This window comes from Mastigoproctus giganteus, chromosome 12, assembly GCF_048544385.1.
Source record: "Mastigoproctus giganteus isolate SK-2022 chromosome 12, ASM4854438v1, whole genome shotgun sequence".
NCBI lineage: Eukaryota > Metazoa > Arthropoda > Arachnida > Uropygi > Thelyphonidae > Mastigoproctus > Mastigoproctus giganteus.
The window spans coordinates 131,178,516-131,203,339 of record NC_143586.1 but is presented as its reverse complement, the minus strand read 5'-3'; the positions used below and the strand labels follow the sequence as shown (position 1 = coordinate 131,203,339).

General features: G+C 37.3%; 1 protein-coding gene across 5 annotated transcripts in view; it reads right to left on the bottom strand.

Moving 5' to 3' along the window:
* LOC150077431 (uncharacterized) overlaps window positions 1-24,824 on the bottom strand; it is a 284,193-nt gene that overhangs the window by 30,563 nt on the left and 228,806 nt on the right. For all 5 annotated transcript variants that reach the window (XM_090386306.1, XM_090386304.1, XM_090386307.1 and 2 more), the window contains one exon: window positions 17,962-23,500. In XM_090386306.1, coding sequence (XP_090242432.1) covers window positions 17,962-23,500 — 5,539 coding nt within the window. The remainder of the gene's footprint in view (window positions 1-17,961; window positions 23,501-24,824) is intronic.

The window sequence follows — 24,824 nt, the reverse complement described above, 5'->3', positions numbered from 1 at the left end:
ACACAAAGTTTTATCAGTAGACATACAGTAAGGATGATGTTTTGTTTTTTGCAAACTAAAGAATTAAAATTCAGCAGTCATAATCTTCAAAAATATTTACCTTTCTTCTTGTGGGAAATACTAAACTAGATAAAATAACCTCAATGTAAGCAAAGAGCATATGAAACTGTGAACCAGGTATACAGCTTTTATAGTGCTCTCTAAACAGTGCAATTGACATTAAGCAAAATCCCAGTTGTAATGCAAAATAGCCCACAGTTCAATCAGTGTACCAATATCGATCAGTTGTTCTTTTCATGTGCCTTTCCATTTATAGCACTCATTTAATGATTGCAATTGAATGGACACATATTTACATTAAGGCAGTGAACATGTTAAGTGGTATAAGTATGGCTACCACAGGGTTCAGCGTTGAGTCTATTGTGATTAATTTTTACTGATGATAGTGATGTTGATATTTCAAGTTTGGTGTCCAAGTTTGATGATGAGACAAAGGTGGACAGGGAGGTTAATGCCTTAGAGTATGCTACTTCAAGAAGTAGATATATAGAGTTGGCAACTGAGATTTAACACAGAAAATGCAAGGTCATCTGGGTAGAAGTAATACCAGAATAATACAGTAATACCCCGAAGTTACGCGATAGGTGGGTCCGACGAAAATCGCGTAAGTCGAATTCGCGTAAGTCGGGGTAAAACTTTGCATATAAATACATATAAATTTTGCTTAATTCGGACCAAGGACTAACAAAAACACTAGTTTAGAAGAAAAATATTAATAAAATTGCAGTTCTTTATACATATTAATACAAAATATGTGTTAAAAAAACAAATGACTTACGTAAAAAAGTTATTTCGATGTCGATGGCTTCATAAAATCTAACAAATTCGTCTGACGACACAGCGCCTTTTTTTCACGCAGAATTTCTTCGTAGCAAGCTAATAATTTTTTTATTCCTTGCTTTGTAGCTATAACGCGTTCTTCGTTGGAATCTATGTTTTCTAAAATTTTTAAGCCCTTTACAATTGAGTCCTTTTCAATTTTCAACCTGTCAAGTTTGCAATTGTCATATGCTTTTCGCCGTTGCTTCATTTAGGCCTGTAGCACGTGCAATATCACATGGTCTTTCATTTTGCTCAAAGCGTTTCACAATTTCATATTTTTTCTCTCGACAGAGGCGGACTGGCCATAAGCCTTACCGGGGAAACCCCGGTGGGCCAGTGTGATTTTGGCCATAAATCATAGTATGAGGCCACTATAAATTTTCCAGGGTAAGAATTTTTGACCCAGTCCGCCTCTGTTTATCGATAATTGCTTTTCTTTTTCTCTCTGAATCTGCAGTGTCTTCACCAGGACGCTTCCTTTTCACACCTTTTAATTAAGTATTTTACTAATTTTCAGGGAATAAAGCACAATTACAAAACGAGGAGGCACGCTTGATACGCATAAACAAAGCTGCGCGCATGTAGCAACTGAATAAACAACACCATAAAGGCAGAGATACGCTATTAACACCTCACATTTCTAGGGGTTACTACCATAAAACAATAAAAATCCAGTTGCGTTTCTGCTAGTGAAATCTGTTATAAACTGGTAGTAAACTTGATCTAATTGCATTTGCGATTATACCGATAGCTGGAATTGTGTTATTTTTTACGTTATTATGGTGAAATGTGTTTCTCCTTCACTGATATAAAAAACATAAAAGCAGCAAAGTTGAATTTTGTTCGTCTTTCGCTCTCATTCTCCGCCGTCGCACCGTATATCGATAACATATGAAAAACGACCTTGAAGATAGTGTGCGGCAGCGTTGCCAAACGAAAAAATCAAGAACCGCGTAACTCCGAGTTCGCGTAAGTCGGGGTATTACTGTATATCATTTGGTAGCAACAAACTCAAAGGAGTCAGTTGATAAGGAAAAAGACCTAGCACTAATTACACAATCTGGCATGAAATTCTCTGAGCAGTAGAGACAAACCTGATTTGATTTATTTAGATTTTACACAGAAATTTAATTTTTACTGAGATTTAAAACAGAAAATGCAAGGTCATCTGGGTAGAAGTAATACCAGAATAATATATCATTTGGTAGCAACAAACTCAAAGGAGTTAGTTGATAAGGAAAAAGACCTAGCACTAATTACACAATCTGGCATGAAATTCTCTGAGCAGTAGAAACAAACCTGATTTGATTTATTTAGATTTTACACAGAAATTTAATTTTTACTGAGATTTAAAACAGAAAATGCAAGGTGATCTGGGTAGCAGTAATACCAGAATAATATATCATTCTGGTAACTAATATAATATAAATATCTGGTAACTATTAAACCACCCATTGCTTGCCACGAACTCAAGTTCGTGGCAAGAAATGGGTGGTTTAATAGGTTCAAGCATTGAGCTGGTTTCCACAATGTTAAAGTATGTGGCGAAGTCGCCAGTGCCGATTCTGCAGCTGCAGAGAAATTTTGTGAAGTGTTGGAAAAAATTATTGATGAAGGCGGCTATTCAACGCAGCAAATTTTTGATGTTGACAAGACTATTCTGTATTGGAAAAAATGCTGGATCGAACATACATTGCTAAAGAGGAAAATATAAAGCCAGGTTTCAAGGCATCAAAAGATAGGGTCACGCTCTTGTTTGGGGCTAATGCAGCTGGAGATTAGATTAAATCCACTGTTTGTGTACCATTCTGGAAATTCTCATTCATTTAAGGGCATCAAGAACCAGATAACAATATATCTCTCTTTGAGGATTGGTTTAAATGCTGCTTCATTCCCAAGGTTGAAAAACATTGTAAAGACAACGATTTTGCTTCTATTAGATAATGCTCATGGACATCCTATGCATCTAGATGATCCTATGCAACAAAACCATGCTGTGTCCGAGCTATAACTGAAGTCTTGTCTAGATGATCCTGCAGTGCTTCTTTAACCAGTGTCTCCATTAATTTTCCTGGAACAGATGTTAAACTCACAGGACTATAATTACTTGTGTCAGCCTTTGATCCTCCTTTATGAATTGGGGTCCCATTTGCACATGTCCAGTCTATGGGTACCTCCCCTGAGTCCAAGGAAGCTCTCATAATTATGGCTAAGGGTTTTCTTACTTCCTTTGCGGCCTCCTTTAATATAACTGGATAGATCCCATCCACCCCAGGTGCCTTTCTTGTGTTTATCTTCAACAATTTCTCCTTCACTTTACTCTCAGTTATTACAAGATTATCTAGCTTACTGCCAGAGTTGAATATACCTCTGGCATTCCCCTTGCTGAATAACTCCTCATGTGTGAATGTCAATGCAAAATATTCATTTCGTTTGTTAGCTACCTGAGAAGGATCATCAACAGTTGAACCATCGATATCAAGTGGACCAACCTGATTCATCCCCTTCCTTCTAGAGTTAATATCAGTAAAGAACTCCTTGCTGTTTTTCTTTGCATCCTTTGCCAGAGATTTCTCGTAATCTGCCTTGGCCTGCCTAACCTCCTTTGTAACTTGGTCAACTTATATCTATCGTAGGCTTCTGTGTCACGTGTTAATTTATATGTATCCCAAGCATTTTTCTTCTCTGTCATATGTCTCATTAATTCATCTGATATCCATTTAGGCCTAAACCTTGAACAATATTTCTTAGTTGGTATGTAAAGCCTAGTATCTTCCAAGATAAGTTCTTTGAATGCTTCCCATTTTGAATTTGCTGTTGGTAACATCATCAGTTGGTCCCACTGTATAGAATTTAAATACTGTCTCAGACCATTGTAGTTGCCTTTACGAAAGCAATAACCCTTCCCTTTACCCCGATGGTAGTTACCTCTTTGAGTAAATCCCACTTCAGCACACTGTGATCACTGCCACCTAGTGGTTCCTCTATCTGCAGATTCTTAATGCATGAAGAATCACTACTGATAATCAAATCAAGAGTATTACTCCCTCTAGTTGTCTCCCAAACATGCTGATGTAGAAAACAATCATTCAATAAATCCACAAAAGCCTTGCTAGTGTATGAGTGACCAACCCACAAATTCCAGTCAATATCCAGGAAATTAAAATCCCCCATTATAAGACTCTCGGATTTACTGGCCCACTATTTCCCTGTACAGTTTCTTATTATACTCATCAGATCCATTAGGCCTAAAACACATACCTACTCTCATTTTACCTTTCCCAGTGCTTATGTCACACCAAACTGACTCGACACTGCACTGTCCAGCAATGTCGACTGGCTTCACTTCCTTGGATTTTATGTGTTTCTTAACTAATAGCATAACCCCTCCTCCCTTCCTATCCTGTCTATCCTCTCTGTAGACGTTGTACTCCCCAAATTCCAGTTCTGCATTCCTTATAATTGTGTGACACCACGTCTCTGATATCCCAACAATATCCGCCTTTGATGCTATGAGCAATACCTCAAATTCATCAAATTTATTTACCAAACTCCTAGCATTGGTGTACACGCAAGTATACATGCACCTGTTCTTTTTCTTAGTTACCCTAACACAATCCATGTGTTTACTTGTACCACAATGACTCCCAGCAGTCTCTGAAATATCCTGCATCTTGTTTTCCAGGCTTCTGCTCATTCCAATAGAAACAGTGCAAGAATCATTTTCACCTCTGCCAGTGGCTACTGTTAATGTATTAGTCCTTGTATCCCCCCCCAAGCTAGCAGTTTTCCGACCCACCTAACACTGCCTCGATAGCATCAGCAAATATTCTTGCACCCTTTCTATTTAAGTGTATTGCATCCCTGTAGAAGCAGTCCATTCTGTTAACAAGAATTGGTAGCAGAAGGGACTGCTTCCTTGAATAACTCCTGTGTGAATATAGAAGCAAAATACTCATTCAGTTTATCAGATGATCCCACTGCTTGAGTGGGATCATCAATAGTCCAACCATCTATGTTAAGTGGCCCAATCTGATTCATCCCCTTTCTTCTAGAGTTTACGTAAGTAAAGAACTCTTTGCTGTTTTCCTTTGCATCCTTTGCCAAAGATTTCTCGTAATCTGTTTTTGCCAGCCTAACCTCCTTTGTGACTTGATTACAGACTAGTTTCTATCTGCCGCAAGCTTCTGTGTCGCCTGATAATTTAAATGCATCCCATGCATTTTTCTTCTCTGCCACGGGCCTCTTTAATTCACTGACATTCATTTAGACCTTGAACAGTATTTCTTAATTAGCATGAAAAGCCTAGTAGCCTGCAAGATTAAGTCCCTGAAGGCTTCCCATTTAGAATTCACCGTTGGTAACATCATCAGTTGATCCTGCTGTACAGAATTTAAAAATCGTCTGAGACAACTGTGGTCACCTTTACGAAAGCAAAAACCCTTCCCTTTACCTTTGATGGTAGTTACATCCTTAAATAATTTCCACATCAGTACACTGTGATCACTGTCACCTAGTGGTTACTTTATCTGCAAATTCTTAATGCATGAATAATCACTGCTGATAATCAGATCAAGAGTATTATTCCCTCCGGTTGCGCTCAAACATGCTGCTGTAGAAAACAATTCTTCAATAAATCCACAAAAATCTTGCTAGCGTGCGAGTGACCAACCCACATGTTCCAGTCAATATCTGGAAAGTTAAAATTCCCCCATTACACGACATTCTGATTTACTGGCCCACTCTATTTCTCTGCACAACTGTTAGTTGTACTCATCAGAGTCATTAGGCCTATAACACAATCCTACTCTGATTTTTCCTTTCCCAGTGTTTATGTCACACCAAACAGACTCAACATTGCACTGTCCACCCATGTCAACTGGATGCACTTCCTTCGATTTTATGTGTTTCTTAACTAACAGCATAACCCCTCCTCCCTTCCTACCCTGTCTATCCTTTCTGTACTCCCCAAATTCCAATTCTGCACTGCTTATACTGTGTGACACCATGTTTCTGATATCCCAACAATATCTGCCTTTGATGCCTTGATCAGCACTTCAAATTCATTTACTATACTTCTAGCATTGGTGTACATGCAAGTATACATGCACCTGTTCTTATTCTTAGTTAACCTAACACAGCCCATGTATCTACTTGTTCCATGATGACTCCCAGCAGCTCTTGAAATCCCCAGAAACTTGCTCTCTAGGCTGCTGCTCATTACAATAGAAGCAGACCAAGAATCATTTTCGCCTCTGCCTACTGTTAATCTTTTAGTCTGTGAATCCCACAGACTAAAACTAGCGGTTTTCGACCCACCCAACACTACCTTAATAGCACCAGCAAATATTCTTGCACCCTGTCTATTTAAGTGTATCCCATCCCTGCAGAAGCAGCCTTTCTTGTTAGCAAGTACAGACCACGCTGAAGAAAATTCTATCCTGTGAGCCTTGTACAATCTCGCCAGGATCAAACTGATTGTTAAGGCTCTCATCACATACTCCCTCCTATCGTGCCTGGGCAGAATTGCAGACACTTTCAAATTTAACCCAACTGCAACTTCTTTTCAGCATTGGCTAGTTAAATAAATCTGAAGATCTCTTACTCTTAAAGTCATTAGTGCCAATGTGTACAACAACATCAACCGTTTCTGCCCTTAAAAGATGATATCTGCCCTACAATGTCATCAACTTTTGCCCCTGGCAGACATACCCTGCTGTTCCACCTATCCTTTTTACATAATACATTTGAATTTGGTTATAACGAGCATAAAAATAATAAGATCAAGGATGTAATGAGCAAAAAGTCATAATGATTTTATCTTTCATGTATTCCTATACAGTTGCTCACTGTTATAACGAGTGTACTACGTGGATATACCAAACAAATTTTGGTAACTATGCAAACATTCTTAATTGCTAGGGTATTCAGAAAAACCAAATTCTTGTAAAAGACAAAAATGAAAATGGTGACTTAGCTTTATGACTTTGACTTCCGGGGATGTGGGCTATACAATACTGCATTGGCATTCCACTTGTTGCATTACCCCAGTGGTTTTCAACCGGGGTGCCGCAACACCATTCCAGGGGTGCCATGTAATTTGGGTTTAAGTTACTTAAACTTATTATTATTTTTTAAAATTTATATTAAATGTTATTTCATTATAAAAAGGTGTACAGTATCTTTTTTTTGTGGTTATCTATAATTGATGCTTACTTAGTATCTCTATATAAAGAATAAAATTATTACAATTATATTATTGTAATAACTATCATATAACATATATTTTTTAATATTAGATATATACTCATATAACACACACACACAATAACTCCTGTGTGAGAGAGAGAATCAGATCTAACAGGCTGAAAATTGAGTAGGTGCTGCAAAATAAAATAAATTACTTAGGGGTGCTGTTATTAAAAAAAAAAAGGTTGAAAACCACTGCATTACCCTATTTACGGATTGTCTTGCATTCCACTGAACCATATATTTATTTCGGGACTTCTAAGAACTTTGTATGCAGATTGCTTTATCATTTTAAAGTAAAATCAGCTAGAAACGAACCCTTCCTTCGGAAACAAGTCTACTAACAAAAGAAAGTGTCTCTTGATTCGCGAAAAAGTTGAAATTATTCGTGAGTTAAATCGGTGCAAAAAATGTTGAAGCGTGTAAAAAGTTTTCTTTGTTCTTTTCAAGTGTATCGACATTGTGGAAGAATAAAGATGTTTACATATTGGCACTGGAAAAGAACATAACCAAAAAACACCTTTAGAAAGTGCGAGGTTACAAACGTTGAGGAAGCATTTGCTTCACCACACAAATAAGTGCTGGATTTTTAATAGAGGGTCTGATCTTGAAGGCTCAAGTGGAAAAATCTGCTAAACAATTTGGACACGGCAATTTTCTGTGTAACAACTGTTGGCTGGATCGATTTAAAAACCGACATAACATTGTTTATGCAAAAATTAGTGGAGAATCTTGAAGTGCAGATCCAATAATGGCAAATGAAGGGATTGACCGTGTTTGGGCAGAAATTAGGAGAGACTTCAATGATGAAGCAATCTACAGCAGTAGTGCTACTGTAATAGGATCTAGAAAACTTGGGCAGATGGGCTGAAAAGTGGCAACTGAAGTTTAACATTGACAAATGCAAAGTACTGCATATGGGTAGAAGTAACCCCAGAGGAACATACCAAATGTGTGGTACTACAAATTTGGTACATTTCTCTGTTCCAGGGAAAATAATGGAGTCACTTGTTATGTTGTTGTTGTGGTGGTAGTATTTTCTGGTGCAAGGACAACTTAGGCCATATTGCTACTCCCAAATCAAATGAATTTACATATAAGAACTGCTTGTACAGCAGTTAGAAGCAGTTATACATTTGAATTTGTTTTAAATAGAAAAAAGAATTCAGAGAGATTTGCTTCTTTAACTATGATGCTATTGAGAGATAGAGGTTGTTGTAGATCTGAAATGAAACTAAAGGCCGTTCGTCAGGTGTTGTTAAACAAGCTACATTCAAGTAGTATATGTTTTACTGTAAGTTGTTGCGAGCATTGCGCACACTGAGGAGGATCATTCCCTGTAAGCAGATATAGATGTGCGAGGTGAATGTGATCTATTCGGATTCTGGATAAGATTACTTCTGTTCTATTTTTACAAAGGCTAGAAGTCCATAATTGTGGTTCAGGTTTTATTTGGAATAGCTTGTTATTTGTTTGCATTTTCCACAGAAGTGTCCATTGTTCCATGCATGTTCTCCGTATATTGTGTCTATAATCAGGATATGGGACTAGATCATTTGTTGAAGCTATGTTGGAAGGATGCTTTGCAGTATCATCTGCACATTCATTTCCTGGAATACCACTGTTATATCCTCTATATCAAGGCATATCATGATGAGATGTTGATTTCTGATGAATGCGTTTCTTATGATTGATTCAGCTTTTGTCTTATGACAAAAGCTGAATCAATCTAGGGAAGATCTATTGTTTTGAAAACCAAACTGATTGTTACTGATTATGTTTTGGGATTCAAGATACCAGGTGAGATGATGGTGAACCACTTTTTCCAAAGTCTTACTCAAGCAGCTGGTTAGAGAAATTCGTCTATAATTGTGTGGAATCGAATGATCTTTTACAGGTTTCAGTATAGCTTTTATATAAGAATGTTGCCAGGAAGTGGGGAATATATGTTCTGAGAATATCCGATTGTAAAATTTTAGCATTGACGATAGTGATTTCTGATTAAGATGTTGAAGCATCATATAGTAAATTCCATCAGAGCCAGGAGCACTGTTTCTTGAGGTACATATAGATTCTTTCAGTTCATATATTGTAAATGGTTGGTTATAGAGTAAATGGCATGTAGCTTTGAAGTTAAATTTCCTTTTTTCAGCTTCATATTTAATTTTTTAGAAAGGCTGTTGATATGCACTTGAGGCGGACAATTCACAGAACATAGTTCCTAAGGCATTGGCAATCTCTTCAAGAGAAGAGATCTCTTTCCCATTCCAGTTAATAATAGGAGAAGGTGAAACATTATATTTCCTGCTTAGCTTCTTTATTTTTTCCCAGATTATTTGGGTATCACTATCTTTGTTGATTGGGGAGGCAAATTTTACCCATGAATCTTTTTTAGCCTTTCTCTGGATGAAATGAGCTTTGGCTCTCAGTCTCTTGAAGTTAATAAGGTTGGCAGTGGTGGGATATTTGCGGAAAGTGTTCCATGCTGTGTTTTTCTCCGTTTTCGCTTTATTGCAATCACCATTCCACCAGTGATTGATATGTCAATGGTTTCTTATTTGAGACTGTGGGATGGTGGCTGTTGCAACTGTTAGTATCTGCTTTGTGATATATTTGGTGGCAGCGTCAATAGCAGAAGATGTAATGACATCTTCATCAAAAGATACATGATTGATAAATTTTGTCCAGTTCGCTTTGGAAAATTTCCATTTCGTTTTTGTTTCTGTTTGTTTGGCCTGGGTGGTTTTAATGCTACAAATCAGTGGATAATGGTCACTGTTTAGAGGATTGTCGTGCACTGTCCACTCTATAGTTGGGAAGAGGATCGGAGAGCAGATTGAGAGATCTATAGCAGTGCTTGACCCAGTAGGAAAATGGATGTAGGTGGGTAAGCGAGTGTTCAACAGTGTCAGATTCTCTCTGTCAAGTAGCATTTCAATAAGCTCGCCACGTCCATCTGAGACCAGAGAAGACCACAATGGATGATGTCCACTGAAATCGCCTAATAGACAGATCGGAGATGGTAATTGAGAAATGAAGTTTTCCAGATCCTGAAATGTGCATGGACGGTTTGGCAGATGATATATCGAGACCACTGTCAATGTGATACCGATAACTATACGTGTAGCAACAGCTTCTAATGGTGTTTTCAAAGGAATGCGCCTGGACGGGACATGTGATTCCACGAGTACAGCTACTCCTCCATGGGGGCTGTTAGTTTCAGATCGATCTTTTCTGATGGTGAAATTTTTGACCGAAACGGAGATTTTTGGTGTTAAATTCATTTCTTGTAGGCACATGGCAGCAGGACTGAAATGGTGAATTAATTCATAGATATCGTCAATACTGCTGCAAAAACCTCTGCAATTACATTGTATGATTTGCTCCATAATTTAGTTTTGTGGGTGGAAGTTGAATCTGTCTGTTTTTGTAGGTGGCTTGTGGCTTGTTTACATCTGTCAAGTTTTGATTTTTCTTTTCTTGAAGAATTAGGACGTCCTGAGTCATTGCTTTCTTCCATATCGTCATCTGCATGTATTTCAAGCAGATCTTGGTTGGTTATGTAATCTGTGTCCATGCTTGATAGATGAGATTGCTTTGCCTCAACAGGATTTGATTTCTGCAAATTATCCAGTGCTTGACAACAGGGAAGTCTCTGGGATGGAACTGTCAGTGGTGTATTATTGCACTGGTCTACTACGTTTGGTGGTGATGGATGCTGGACTGAGAGGACTGATTGAGCCCAGTTGGAGATCGATGTGTCTGGAGGGATGGTCACTTCCGTCTGACATGCTATTGACTGGTGACTGTAAGTAGCAGAAGCATAGGTGTATTTGGCATACTTAAATTTATTTGTTTTCTTGACTCTTGGTAGGAAACCTTATTTTCAATTTTATATTTTTGTATTTTTTCCCCAACTTGCAGAGGTCGCAGTCTTTGGAATATGCCGGATGGTTGCCCTTGCAGTTTGGACACTGTGGAGTTGTTGCCTTACAATCTGTTTGTGTATGAGTTTTACACTCACAGTTTGCACCTCCATGGCATGCCATCTGGTAATGTCCAAATTTCTGGCATTTAAAACATCTTAGAGGGTTCGGGATATAGGGCCGAATCTGACAGTTTAAATATCCTGTCTTGACTGAAGAGGGTAGGTTTGGAGAACTGAAAGTTAAAATTATACTCCAGGTAAGGACTAAATTGCCATCTTTTTGGATCATGATCCTTTTTGCCTAAGTGATGTTTTGTTCTTTAAGTTCCTCAACTATTTCATCTTTGGTGACGTTCAATAACCCAGGGTCCTGAGCTGGATATCATCATTCTTCTCTTTCATGGTGATTCCCTTCTACTTCTGACTCTCTCTCTCTCTCTCTCTCTCTCTCTCTCTCTCTCTCTGTGGGTAATTCAGAAATTTTTTTTTTTTTTTTGCCTGGTACAGCATAAGCCTCAGGCTTCCTTGCACCATATGGCTGCTAATAATAATAATAATAATAATAATAATAGATCCCATTCAGTGATCACTCCCTTTGAAGAATTGAGTGTGGTATGTGGTGTGATTTGAACTGGGATTCCACTCAAGGATGTAAGGATGTCAGACATAGTAGTAGTTCAGAATGTCGAGAACTGGTGGTCTCTATTAACAAATCTCCAGATTGAAGACGTTTCACCATTTTTGGTGAACCTGTAGCATGTTCAAGGCATCTCTGAATGATGTAGGAGGAGAGCTTGCCAACAGGTTGCGTTGACAGAGAATATATATAATCACGAATGCTGGTAATTCCTGTCTGCCAGTGTATTTATTCATTCTCTTTGAGATAGAGAAGTCATGGTCAGCATCGTGTCAATTTATTGAGAGCTCTTTGGCTCTAAACATGGAAATTCATTTGTTTCCATCTCGGTTCCTTTTAGCCCTGAGGGTTGGTTTTTTCCCCAGGTTACCGGCCCCGCTATGTGGAGCCAGGAGCGGTATTATCAGTGACCAAGCGGTTGCTTAGATTAGTAGAGTTCATTAGTAATAAATATAAAGACTAAGAAAAGAAAGGTGGATGTCCTTACTTGGTTCTTACTTTTGACCTCTAAAGAGAAGAACCACTTCAAGTAAACAAAAGGATAAGCACACTAGAAAAGAAACAAAACTATATCACTTTAGAGAGCACTCTATTATCACAGTAAGAAAATTGCTTGGCACTTGGAGCCAGTCACTGGTTAAGGAGGTGATACAGGATCACCTAGACAAGACAGCAGCATGGGTTTATAAAGGGGAAATCTTGTCTCACCGATTTGATTGGACATTACAATGTGGTCACAAAGGAACTGGATGCAAAAAATAATTTCAATATCATCTACTTGGATTTCAGAAAAGCTTTTAATAGTGTTGCACATGGAAGACTGCAGTACAAATTGGAACGGTATGGCGTTAAGGGCAAGTTACTGCAATGGATAAAGGGATGATTGAGTGGAAGACGGCAGAGAGTGGTAATAAATAAACACTGCAGTACATGGACTAATATTATTAGCGGAGTCTCCCAGGGTTCAGTGCTGGGCCCATTGTTGTTTTGTGTATTTATCAATGATATTGATGAAGGTATATCAGGTTTAATGTCCAAGTTTGCAGATGATACAAAGGTTGGCAGGGTTGTTAATGACAGTAAAGACAGTATGCTACTGCAACAGGATCTAGAAAAGTTAGGCAGATGAGCTGAGAAGTGGCAATTGAAGTTTAACATTGACAAAAGTAAAGTACTCCATATGGGTAGAAGTAACCCAAGAGAAATGTACCAACTGTGTGGTACTACTCTCAGGGAGGTGGCGAATAAAAAAGACCTGGGGGTAATTGTGCAGTCAGATATGAAGTTCTCTGAACAGTGTAGATGAGCTGCCAGAGAAGGAAATGGAGTTTTGTCAATGATATATAGGAATTTTGCTAGCAGAGACAAGGAGGCATTATCTCTTTGTATAAGGCAATGGTCAGGCCACACCTTGAGCCCTGTATACAGGTCCGGAGATCTCATTTTAGGAAGGAGGTAGAGTTGCTAGAATGAGTACAGAGAAAGGCAACAAGATTGGCGAGAGGAACAAAGGGTGCGCTTATGAAGGCTTAAATTCTGCAAATTGTAGCTACTGGAGACTAGGCACCTGTGAGGTGATCTGATCGAGGTTTATAAGTCCTTGAATGGTTTGAGTAGGCTCAATGCTGATGGGATAATTCTGCCTGCTCAGATTAAGAACCTGAGGGGAGTATAGATTCAAATTGAGGAAAGACAGTTGTAGAATAGATGTGTGGAAGTTTGTCTTTAACCAGCTGGTAGTTGATTGCTGGAACAGACTTTCGTCTGTTGTTCAGGAAGTTGACAGCTTAAAGAAATTTAAGGCTGAACTAGACAAACATTTGGACTGACCAAATGGGAAGTTTTTTTTTTTTTTTTTTTGGCTGATGAGTTTGCTTTCTTGCATCATATGCCTCAACTAATGCTAGTGCTACACTTAGGGTGGTAGAAAATGAAAAGGACCTGGGAGTGATTGTGCAGTCAGATATGAATTTTTCTGAGCAGTGCAGACAGGCTGCCAAGCAGGTCATGGGTCAATTTTGCTAGTAGGGAAAAGGAGGTGATTATCCCTTTGTATAAAGCAATTGTCAGGCCACGTCTTGAGTACTGCATACAGGTCTGGACCCGACATTTTAGAAAGGATGCAGAGTTGCTTGAGTGAGTACAGAGAAGTGCAACAAGATTGGTTAGGGGAACGAAGGGGGTCCTCTTACCAAGAAAGGCTTAAGTTCTGCAAATTGTAGCTGCTGGAGACGAGGCACCTGCAAGGTGATCTGATTGAGGTGTATAAGGATATTTGAATGGGTTGAGCATGCTGAATTCTGATGGGATTCTTTCGCTTGCTCAGATTACAAACTTGAGGAGGCATAAATTCAAAATGAGGAAAGACAGTTGTAGAATAGATGTGTGGAAATTTGCTTTTAGCCAGCGGGTGGGTAATTGCTGGAACTAACTTCCATCTGTCGTTATCGAAGTTGATAGCATAAATAAATTCAAGGAGGAACTGGACAAACTTTTAGAGGGAATGTTTGTTGTGAAATCTTTTTTTTTTTTTTTTTGGCTGATGCTACATAAGCTCATATGCTTGCTTTCTTGCATCAAATGCCTCTATTACTCACCTGACAATTCATTTAAATTCAAAGGGGAAAAATGTGTTAGTGGAAAAAATCAAAGGCATGCTTGACAGTGCACGTATGCACAAACACGACAGGAACTGATAAAAAAAAAACCTGTCTGTTATCGGAAAATCGTAAAACCTCAGTGTTTAAAAAATGTAAAGAAACTTCCTGTAAATTACACTACAAACAAGAAATCTTGGATGATTTCGGATATTTTTTGGCAATACGTAAATGATTGGAATAAGGAGCTATTCACAAAGAATAAAAATATTTTATTGTTAGTTGGTAACTGCCCTGCACATCCCTAGCTTCAAAATTTGTCCAACATTAAGCTAGTGTTTCTGCCTCCTAATGCGACATCAATTTTACGACCAATGGACATAGGTGTAATCAAGGGTTTGAAAGGATTTTATAAAAGATTTCTAGCTATACATCTGATCAGTCAAAGAGAACAGAAACTTACCGAGTCTATATCGATATTGGATGCTATACATTTATTGAATGATGTGTGGAACAACATTACTTTGACAACCATATCAAATTGCTACAAGAAATCGAAATTAAATTCAAATGGAATTTCAATCGTAGATGAAGAAGATGGAAATGAAGAAAACAACTTAATATTATCCAAATGGTTGCTACGTAACAATGTTGTAAGTTTTAATACAGATAACACTGATGAATTTGTACAAGTCAACCACAAGTGGTCTTCCTAAAGAGAGTGACATTGCAGATGCTGTGCTCAACAAAGACAATAATGATGATGATTGTGATGATGATATGATGACAACTGAAAGTCTTACAAAATTAGTGACAACAGTCTCAAGGTGCAATGGACACAGTCAATTTTTGAGGCAAGTAATGAGACTTTTAAAATGTTGATTTTTTTTAAGGGGAAAACATTAAGTGTATGGTTTTAAAATTACAGACAAATAAATTGTCTTTAATATTACGTAAGTATATACATATATTATTTTTTTCTCTAATATTTCTTTTGTTTTTTGAATCTATCTTTTTATCAAGTTATTGAGAATTTAAAAAAAACAGGAGGTAGATTTAACTCATCACTGATATAAAGTGGTCATTGTTTAAAGGCCCCAGGGGTTCCCCACCTCCGCTCTCACTGATATAGCGGGTAACGGTTATAATGAGGAAAAAGCTGTTGGTCTCTTGATGCTCGTTATAACCAAGTTTGACTGTATATTCCCTGTCTCCCTGACAATAGAGACAACAGACCAACAATAACTACTTCCTGTGGGACTGGAAATTATAACCTTATGTGTGCACAATGTGCACACACAAGACAACTCACATCTGGTGAGTATGGGCTTGGCGCACCCAGGATCCTGAGCTGGATATCATCATTCTTCTCTTTCTTGGGGTTCCCCACCTCCGCTCTCACTGATATAGCGGGTAACGGTTATAATGAGGAAAAAGCTGTTGGTCTCTTGATGCTCGTTATAACCAAGTTTGACTGTATATTCCCTGTCTCCCTGACAATAGAGACAACAGACCAACAATAACTACTTCCTGTGGGACTGGAAATTATAACCTTATGTGTGCACAATGTGCACACACAAGACAACTCACATCTGGTGAGTATGGGCTTGGCGCACCCAGGATCCTGAGCTGGATATCATCATTCTTCTCTTTCTTGGTGATTCCCTTCTCTCTCTCTCTCTCTCACAGGGTAACTCAGAAATTTTTTTTGGTTGGTGCAGCATAAGCCTCAGGCTTCCTTGCATTATATGGCCTTGCATTATTATAATGCAATATAATAAGTTATTATATTGCATTATAATAACTTCCTCTTCATGATTCTCATGCAGACTTGCCATAACAGGATTGCAGGCTTAATCTTGAAGTCTGCCCACACCATGAATATTGCCACTGGAAAAACAACTTCATATTAATTTATAGTAATATAAGGGAATAGCAAGCAAAGCATACTTAGGGTCACTGTTGTTTTGACTGTGATGTCAGCCAGATCATTTCCCACTAAGTTTCTAAGCTGAAAGGGATCTAAGAGTACAAGCCAAGCAGTTTGGTACTGGGGACAATCAAGGAGGATGTATTGTACTACAAGGAGGGAATAACTGAAAATGATGAGGAGGGTTTTAATCTATTAATAAGTGGAAGCAGGTAAAAGGAGTGTGACCAATAGGCAGGCCTTTGCCAGGATAATCTATTTTCTGTGCAACCAGAAATAAGCTTGCCAGATTTGTGGAGCCTGCTTGATTTGTCACATTAATGTCCACTGGTTAGTACATGCTAGTGTTATTATTATTATTATCATTAGCCATATGGTGCAAGGAAGCCTGAGGCTTATGCTGTAACCAGCCAAAAAAAAAAAAATTCTGAGTTACCCTGTGTGTGTGTGTGTGTGTGTGTGAGAGAGAGAGAGAGAGAGAGAGAGAGAGAGAGAGAGAGAGAGAGAGAGAGAGAGAGAGAGAGAAGTAGAAAGGAATCACCAAGAAAGAGAAGAATGATGATATACACTCAGGACCCTGGGTGTGCCAAACCCATACTCACCAAATGTGAGCCCCTAGGGTTAACACAGCAAATGTGTACCAACACATTTGCTGTGTTATGGGTTTGTAATTCATACGTGGTACAAAGCAGCTTTTACCACGTATGAATTACTGTAAATTATTAGTAAATTAATAAGAGGAGTTTACCTCAATATAGTACGTGGAACACTTCCGTATGATACCCTCCAGATACGGAAGTGTTCCACGTACTATATTGAGGTAAACTCCTCTTATTAATTTACTAATATTATTATCAACGTAGAACATATTGAGTATTACAGCTCTGATTCATACTATCGAATTACTGTAAAATATTTTTTAAAGTGTTTTACCACGATATTCAGAGCTTTTTACTTATTACAATTTCACTTAATGCTGAATAACTGTTTGTCGAACTAATGGTTTTCAACACTTGAAAAGTATATTCTTTTGAAGGAGAAAAATTAACTGAAGTAAATTCACCCTTAACACAAATTTGTTATCAGGATCCAGATCAAGAAAATGAGTAAAATAAAAATCATTGGGGGGGGGATAAAAATCTCCCCACATAAATGGGAGAAGGGTAATGAAAAAGTTTGTGGACCATTAGCTTACTCTAGACAAATCAAGTAATCCTTGAACTGTTCTCAAATGCATAGCTTATCATTTACAAGGAATTTTTTCATGTGGCACTTTAAATAAAATTTAGTGCATATTAAGGCATGCACCATGTATACTCTAATACATGTTAGCCTTCCTTAATCATATTCAATTTAATTCACTTCCTCTCCCACCCACAACACAAACATACATTTAAACTTCCTGGGAAAATCATAATATTAATATTTGCAGCTTTATTCTACTGATTTCACACACATGAAATAATATTGCATGATGCTAGTATGAAAATACAGACTGGCACCTGAAATTAACACCTGTTGCCAAATTTAAAAAAAAAATGATATGGCTTTCAAAATTATGTCCTAAACAAAGAAAAAGAAAAAATTTGGGTTTAAATTCATATTTAAACCCAAATTTACAGTTTAAATATTAAGATCAATTTCATCCTTCTGAGTTAAGAATGTGACAAAACCTACAATATCCTAAATAAAGCTAAAAATTTTTTTCTGATGTGAAAAAGAGATAGGGAGATTTTACCTTTTCTTTCACTTGCATTTCTACAGCTGAACTTGGTAAATCATCAAGAATTTTCAATTGGCTCTCATCAAGTCTTATAATAACCTCTCTCTTTTCTGATGTTTTTGAGTCCTTCCTAGATGCTGTAGCTTTTGATTTTTCTGTTGTTTCCAGCCTTATGCTATGCTTGTTTTTATTTGTTTCCAACCTAGAATCCAATTTTTGTCTTTTGGCACCAGACGTTATGTTTTCTGTGGATTTTTCCCTATCAACAGATGATACAGAAATTAAGTTTTTTGCTTGCTGATTTCCACCAGCTGTACGTGCCTTTGATGCATTTTTATCTGTTAGAGGTTTAGCAAGTGAAAAGTCTTGGTTGCGTTTATCTGTGGTTCCTTGTCTTGTTCCAGCCAAAAGTGCATCGAAAGTATCTTTAGAACTGGTGGTTTTTAGCACTGGAGGTTGTGAAACTTTTTCATCAACTATACTGTCCAAGGAGGGTGAATCACCAGGAGAATATGGTGAATCCACATCCATGTCTACTACTTCATTTACATCTTGAGGGGTAGGTTTAATTATACTGCCATCTGTGGCAGCTGGAACTGTGGGTGGAACAGTAACAGGATGTGATGGCAATGGCAACTGGTTAGGGAGAGATATTGGCAAATGAGGTGGTGGCTGACTTAAATTAGGGAGAGGAATATGAGGAGGCAGAGGTATGTTTGGAGGTGGCACATTTGTAATTATCTGATTTGAAGGCAATGAAGAAGGTGCTCCTATAGGAGGAGGAGGAGGTCGAATCTGTGATAGAATGGCCATGGGAGTGGGTGGGGGCATAAGTGTGTTAATTTGTGACACAACAGATGGACTAGGTGCTGAAAAGGCTTGTGTTTGCATCTGTGATGGCACAAAACTTCCTCTCATCATAGATGGAACCTGAGAAGTAGGAAACATGAGAGGTGGAGGGTTCCCAACAGCCCAGTTGAGAGTTCTGATACCTGTAGTAGCAAGGGGAACTGTAACAGTGCTAACTGGGTTTCTAGGTATTGGCTGTGGAATAAAATTAGGTGGAGGGACTCTAATATTTGGCAGTGAAATAGATGGTACACCTGGAGCTTGACTGGCAAATGTCATTGTTTGTGGCATTACAGAACTGCCACTGGAGGCAATACAGAATTCAGGTGGACATAAACCCAGCTGTGCACCAGAAGGAGGAAATGCATTATGTATCATACCTTCTGCTGATGGAACAATTTCAGGTTCAGGTTCTGGAGGGAGAGGAGGTAGTTCAGGCGATGGTGGTGGCTTTGGTTTTTCTTGGCCGTTTCCAGATATACATGAAACTGGAAGAGAAAGGTGTGTTAAGGGTGATGGACTCATTGTAGGTTCACAAGGATCATAGCTATCATTATCTGGAGGTGATGGAGGAGAGGGTGAACGTGGGGTTCTCCTTAATTTTGAAAAGGAGCCCATTTCTTTGGACACACTGTTTTCATTTTCTATGGTAGAAATATTTCTTTCAGATTTTGGAGCTTTTTCTTGCAATTCCTCATCTTTACGCACATTTGTATTGTGTTGAGATTCATCAAGATCGCTATCAGATGAAACACAGTCATCTGCACCAAATATATCCATTGGATGATCATTATCATCATCGTCGTCGCTAAGATCTTTTCCTGCTTTGTCATCACTCGTCTGTGATTTTATATCACTCTCTTGCCAATAGCTTTCACCTACACATAATTTCTGTCCTAATTTTTGTTTTTCCTGTCTCTCAAAAGGAGGTGAAGCTGGTCTCTTAGAATTTAAAAGTTCCAGTTTCTCAGTTTCCTTTGAATATTTCTTTTTATCTGGATTCCTTGGATCATTTTTTTCCTCCAATTTATGTTCAATGCTGGATTTTTCTCTCAACCGATTAGATTTAGTTTCCCTCTGAAATGATTTCGGATCATCTGGAGTAATCACATCTTTGGATGTATTTCTGTTAAAATTTACATTAATTATAATGCTGTCTCCTTTAGTGAATATTTCTTTAGATTCTACTCCTCCTACTTCAGCATATGGACTTGATGGCAGGTCTTTTCTTCGATGCTCATGATGTCGATGAATCTCCTCACGATGTTTTTTCTCATGCTTGATGTCCCTCCGTTCTTGATGTTTTTCTGGTTTTTCCTTAGCTCTGTCTTTGTGTTCAACTACAATTTTTAGTTTGTCATCTATCTTTCTAACCTCTCTATCTTTTTGCTTATCAGAATAGCTATGGTCACGAGAATGGCTATGCCTGTGCTTATCTTTGTCTTGGACTCTTTCTTTGCTACTACTGCTGTCACTTTTGTATTCTTTGCTATCTTTGTGCTTGTATTTTCCATCCTTATAAGTTTCTTTATACTGTCGGTCATATTTTTCTTTATCTCTTTTTTCATGAACTCCCTTATCAAAGTTCCATTCCTTTGATTTTTCTGATCTTTCATAAACTGTATCTTTGGGTTTGTCATTTCTCTTTTCTCTGGATCGTTCATAATCACTTTTATCTTTTGCCTTTTCTGTTTCTCGCCTTCTTGAGTCATCTTTTCTTTTATCAGACTCAACTCTCCTTGGATCAGGTTCTGTTCGTCTTGCCCTATCATCTTTTTTATCTTTGCGAAATTCTCTTTCCCGGAATAAAACACGGTCATCTTTAGGTTTTCCATCACGGTAACTTCTTTCTCTTGTACTTTTAGAAAGTTTTTTCCAACTAATTTCGGATCCATTCCCCAGATCTACTCTACCTAACACACTGGTTCTTTTAGCTTCTAATGGAATTTCTTCAGTTGATTCTGTTTTCGATTTATCCCTCTTAATCTTAGGTATTCGAGGCAAATCTGATATATTTATTCTTGGTGTTAAATCTATATAATCATCTGGTTCATCTTGCGTGATTTGTTCATGTCTATGAACTTTATCTTTTCGTTTCATTGGCGGGATATCCTCAACAATTTCACCCTCTTCCCTATCATCATCTTGGATGATGTGGTCACTTTCTTTAGTTGAAATGCCAACTTTATTTACATCTTTACAAGTTTTATGTTGTGTTTCTTTGTTCATCTTTGATTCCAGTTCATATAATTTGGCATCTTTTGATTCACCAAATAATTTTGCAACTTTCTTTTCAACTTCATCCATAGTGTGTTCAGCACTGTTAAATTTTCCTCCCTGTTTTGAAGAGTCTTCTCTGCATATCAATCCTCCTTGGGTATCAACATCCATATCTTCACTTCTTTCAATGTGTTTCAAATCTTCACTGCCAGCTTCAGATATGTCTTCAATATCAAGATTTGATGTTTGTTCTTGATCTTCATTTGACACATATTCATTACTTGTATGGGCAGATTCACATTGGTCCTTTATTTTACTTTGGACTGTAGCAATTTCTTGAACAGGACTACTTTCAAAATAACTGTTTTCCACATTTGATCCAGTATCATAAGGTCTAAGCTGATGGTCATTTATATTTTCTTCTGGTTTTTCTAATTCTTCTTCACTCTGGTCCTGAATGATAAGTCTGTCCTTTTTTACTAAATTCTCTTCAGTCTGCCTTTTCTCGATAATAACTGATATTTCTTCAGATTGCCCCTCAATTATGTTCTTATCTTGATGGCTTAAAATTGTTTTATTAATGTCTCCATCAGTATCTTCCTCTTTTTCTAAATCTTCACTATCATTATCAATATTGTTTTCGCCATCATCATCCCCATCGTCATCATCATCATCACCATTATAATCATCATCTCCATCACCATCATCATCATCATCTTCATCACTTGGACCTTCTGCAAGATCTTGGTCTTCATTTCCTGGATTTTCATCACTTTGATTTTCAGTACATTCTTTATTAATACTTTTCACATGTTCATTTTGCTGAATTTCAACAGTATGCTTTTTCAGATGTTTTTCATTATTGTGATCTCTGATGACATCACTACTATTATCATCATCACCATCATCATCATCACCTTCTTCCCTATGACATTCTGTTTGCCTTTTTTTCCCTAGAGTGTCATCATCACTGTGATGTTTCTGAAGGCATGCATTACTTGCAATTTGCTTAGAATGGTTGCTAAACAGTTTATCTAAGCAAATTTCAGACTGTCCATTTCCATACTCATTATCACCTTCTTCATCTTCATCTTCTTCTTCAGAGTCACTCTGCTGTTTGATAGCTGATTCATCCAGTTCACTTTCATCTTTATTATCAGTATCATCATCATAATCCAACTTCTCTTGGATTTCTTCATCCTGGTGTTCAACTCCAAATTCCTCATCTTCATATTCTTCTACCTCTTCATCATGTTGTGCTCCATCATTGGATTTCCTTATCTCTTTTGGGAGTTGCTCTTCAGGATCTTCTATGGCCTGAGGTTGTTGAAATTCAATGTCATTATATGGACTACATTTATTAACTTTACTTCTCAGATAATTTTCTTCTTCTTCATCATCATCATCATCATCTTCTTCTTCTTCTTCTTCTTCTTCTTCTTCCTCAGACACACTATTTTCTTCTGACTGTTTTATTATATCAAGAGTTCTATCAACACTGTTATCTTCAACACTGGTATTTCCACCATCATCATCTAATTTATCACTGTTTAAATTCTGTACTTCAGTACATCTATCAAGGCTATTTTCTTCTTCCATAGCACCATAACTAAATCTATCTTCACTGTCCAAAGATTCGTGCAGTCCATATTTTGAAGGACTTTCGGATATTTCCTTATTAACTGGCAGTCCAGCATCGCTACTTCTGTCAGTGTCTTCTTCATCGTCGTCATCGTCTTCATCATCAGCAGCATTATCATCATCTGTACTACTGCTCTCTTTATGTATTTTATTACAAGTTGCAAGGATTTTAGTTTTAAATTTTTCACTGTTTTTTTTATTTTCATCATCATCTTCCTCAGCTTTGGCATCTTCATCAATTACTAATTCATTATCACTTGAATCACTGCCATCATCAAGGTTGTTCATGGGGGAACCACATTTAAAGATTTCCTTTGCTGCTTCATCTGGCGTGTCATCATCAACTGCATCTGGCACAGATTCGATATCACTATATATGTCTACTTCATCTTCACTATGACTTTTTTTTGTTTCTTTATTTGATGAAGCACTATGATTATTCTTCTTATTATAATCACTAAAAGAAACATTGCAATGGTTTTCAGACTGTAAAGCAGAATTATGACCATAATCATCTCCACTACTGCTATTGACTGCACATGGAGTGTAAGTACTATAGTTATGACTTGAACTACTCTGCCTGGAACTACTTGCAGCTCCTTCTGAATATGTTGAACTTTGAGTCGGAATGCTAGTTGTATTTTCTTGGGATGATGACGATGATGATGGATTTTGGGGCCGCTTATGAATTCCAGATGGAGTTTTCAAACCAAGAGAACCATCTCGATGGATAACGATATCTTGTGAATCAGAATGCAAAATACTTTGTGTTTCAAGAATGCTGCCAAGAAGATCAAATCCTTCAGGTAATGATGCCACTGGTGATGTCAAAGGTAATCCAGTCCTATGGAAATGAGAATGGGGATTAAAAAATTAAAAATGGAGGAGCTATTTATGATTCAGTGAAAGATAATAGTAACAAATTTATATATATATATATATATATATATGACTATTTCTAATGATGTTAAACATAATTATAATTACAGGATACAGTAACGAAATTAAAAAGAAACTTTGGTCATAAGACAGAACTGCTGGAAAAACACTTGTTGTGTGTACAGAATGATTAAATAGATCAGCAAGCAATAATACAAATATAATCTAAATGGAAAGCAAACTTCTGAGGGCGTATTTTCATTAAGAGATTTACTTTTGAATGGCTAACCACCAGAACTATGGGGGAGTGATTAACCAACAACAAAAGTGTATTTCAGAACTTATAAATAATGAAAGAAAAACTTCAAACAAGGTAGAGATCAGAATGACAGAAAACGTATCCATAAACAAACTGGGGTGCTTGTGACTCATGATTTCATGGTTTTTCCTATCTCACGAGCATATAGAAGACTGGTTCTACGCAAATTTTTTTTGCCTGTTCAATTGACATCCGAAAAATCAAGGATTTACTGTAATCATAATGAAGTAAGGACATGGAATAAGGAGAGAGTGTGTGTCAATCAGGTTAGTATTAAATGTGATTATACAAGTGATTATCAATAAACATCAAACAGTAAAATTAAAATTCAATTAACCCAAAATGAAAATCTTTAGTTAACGCATGTATCTATATGAATAAACATCACTAAAGGTGATGTTTATTCATTAACTAGTCCAAATTGTTGAAATAAAAAGATAAAGGAATTCACTAAGACAGAGAGAAAAAAACACTCATATGTGTAACTTACTTAACAGAGGAAAAGTTTGTTTTTGTTTTGTTTTATTTGGTTTTTTAGGAGCATTAGCAACTAAGGCCATATTGCTCCGGGGATATGCGGTGGTCATTCCCTGACCTTTCCGCATCCTCCGTATTTGGTGGTCATGGGCTCGAACCCCGGTCTAATCAAGAAGCATGTGCTTATAAATAATGAAGCTGCTGCTCCTGCTCACCTGGCTACGGAGGCACCACAGAGGAAAAGTAGTTATTGATTAACAAATACATTAAAGAAAAATGTCGTACAAAAAATTCTAAAAGTAAACAAAATGACTATTATAGAAGATTTTAATCTCGATTATGTATGGACTTTTTGCTAAATATCACAATTCTTAAGAAATCATGTTTCTTATTGCTCATCTTTCTTCTGATAAACTTACATTAATGTAACAAAGAACTTCAGGAATGAGTTCCTCATACGTAGACAATAAAAATATTTTATATCAACATAGTT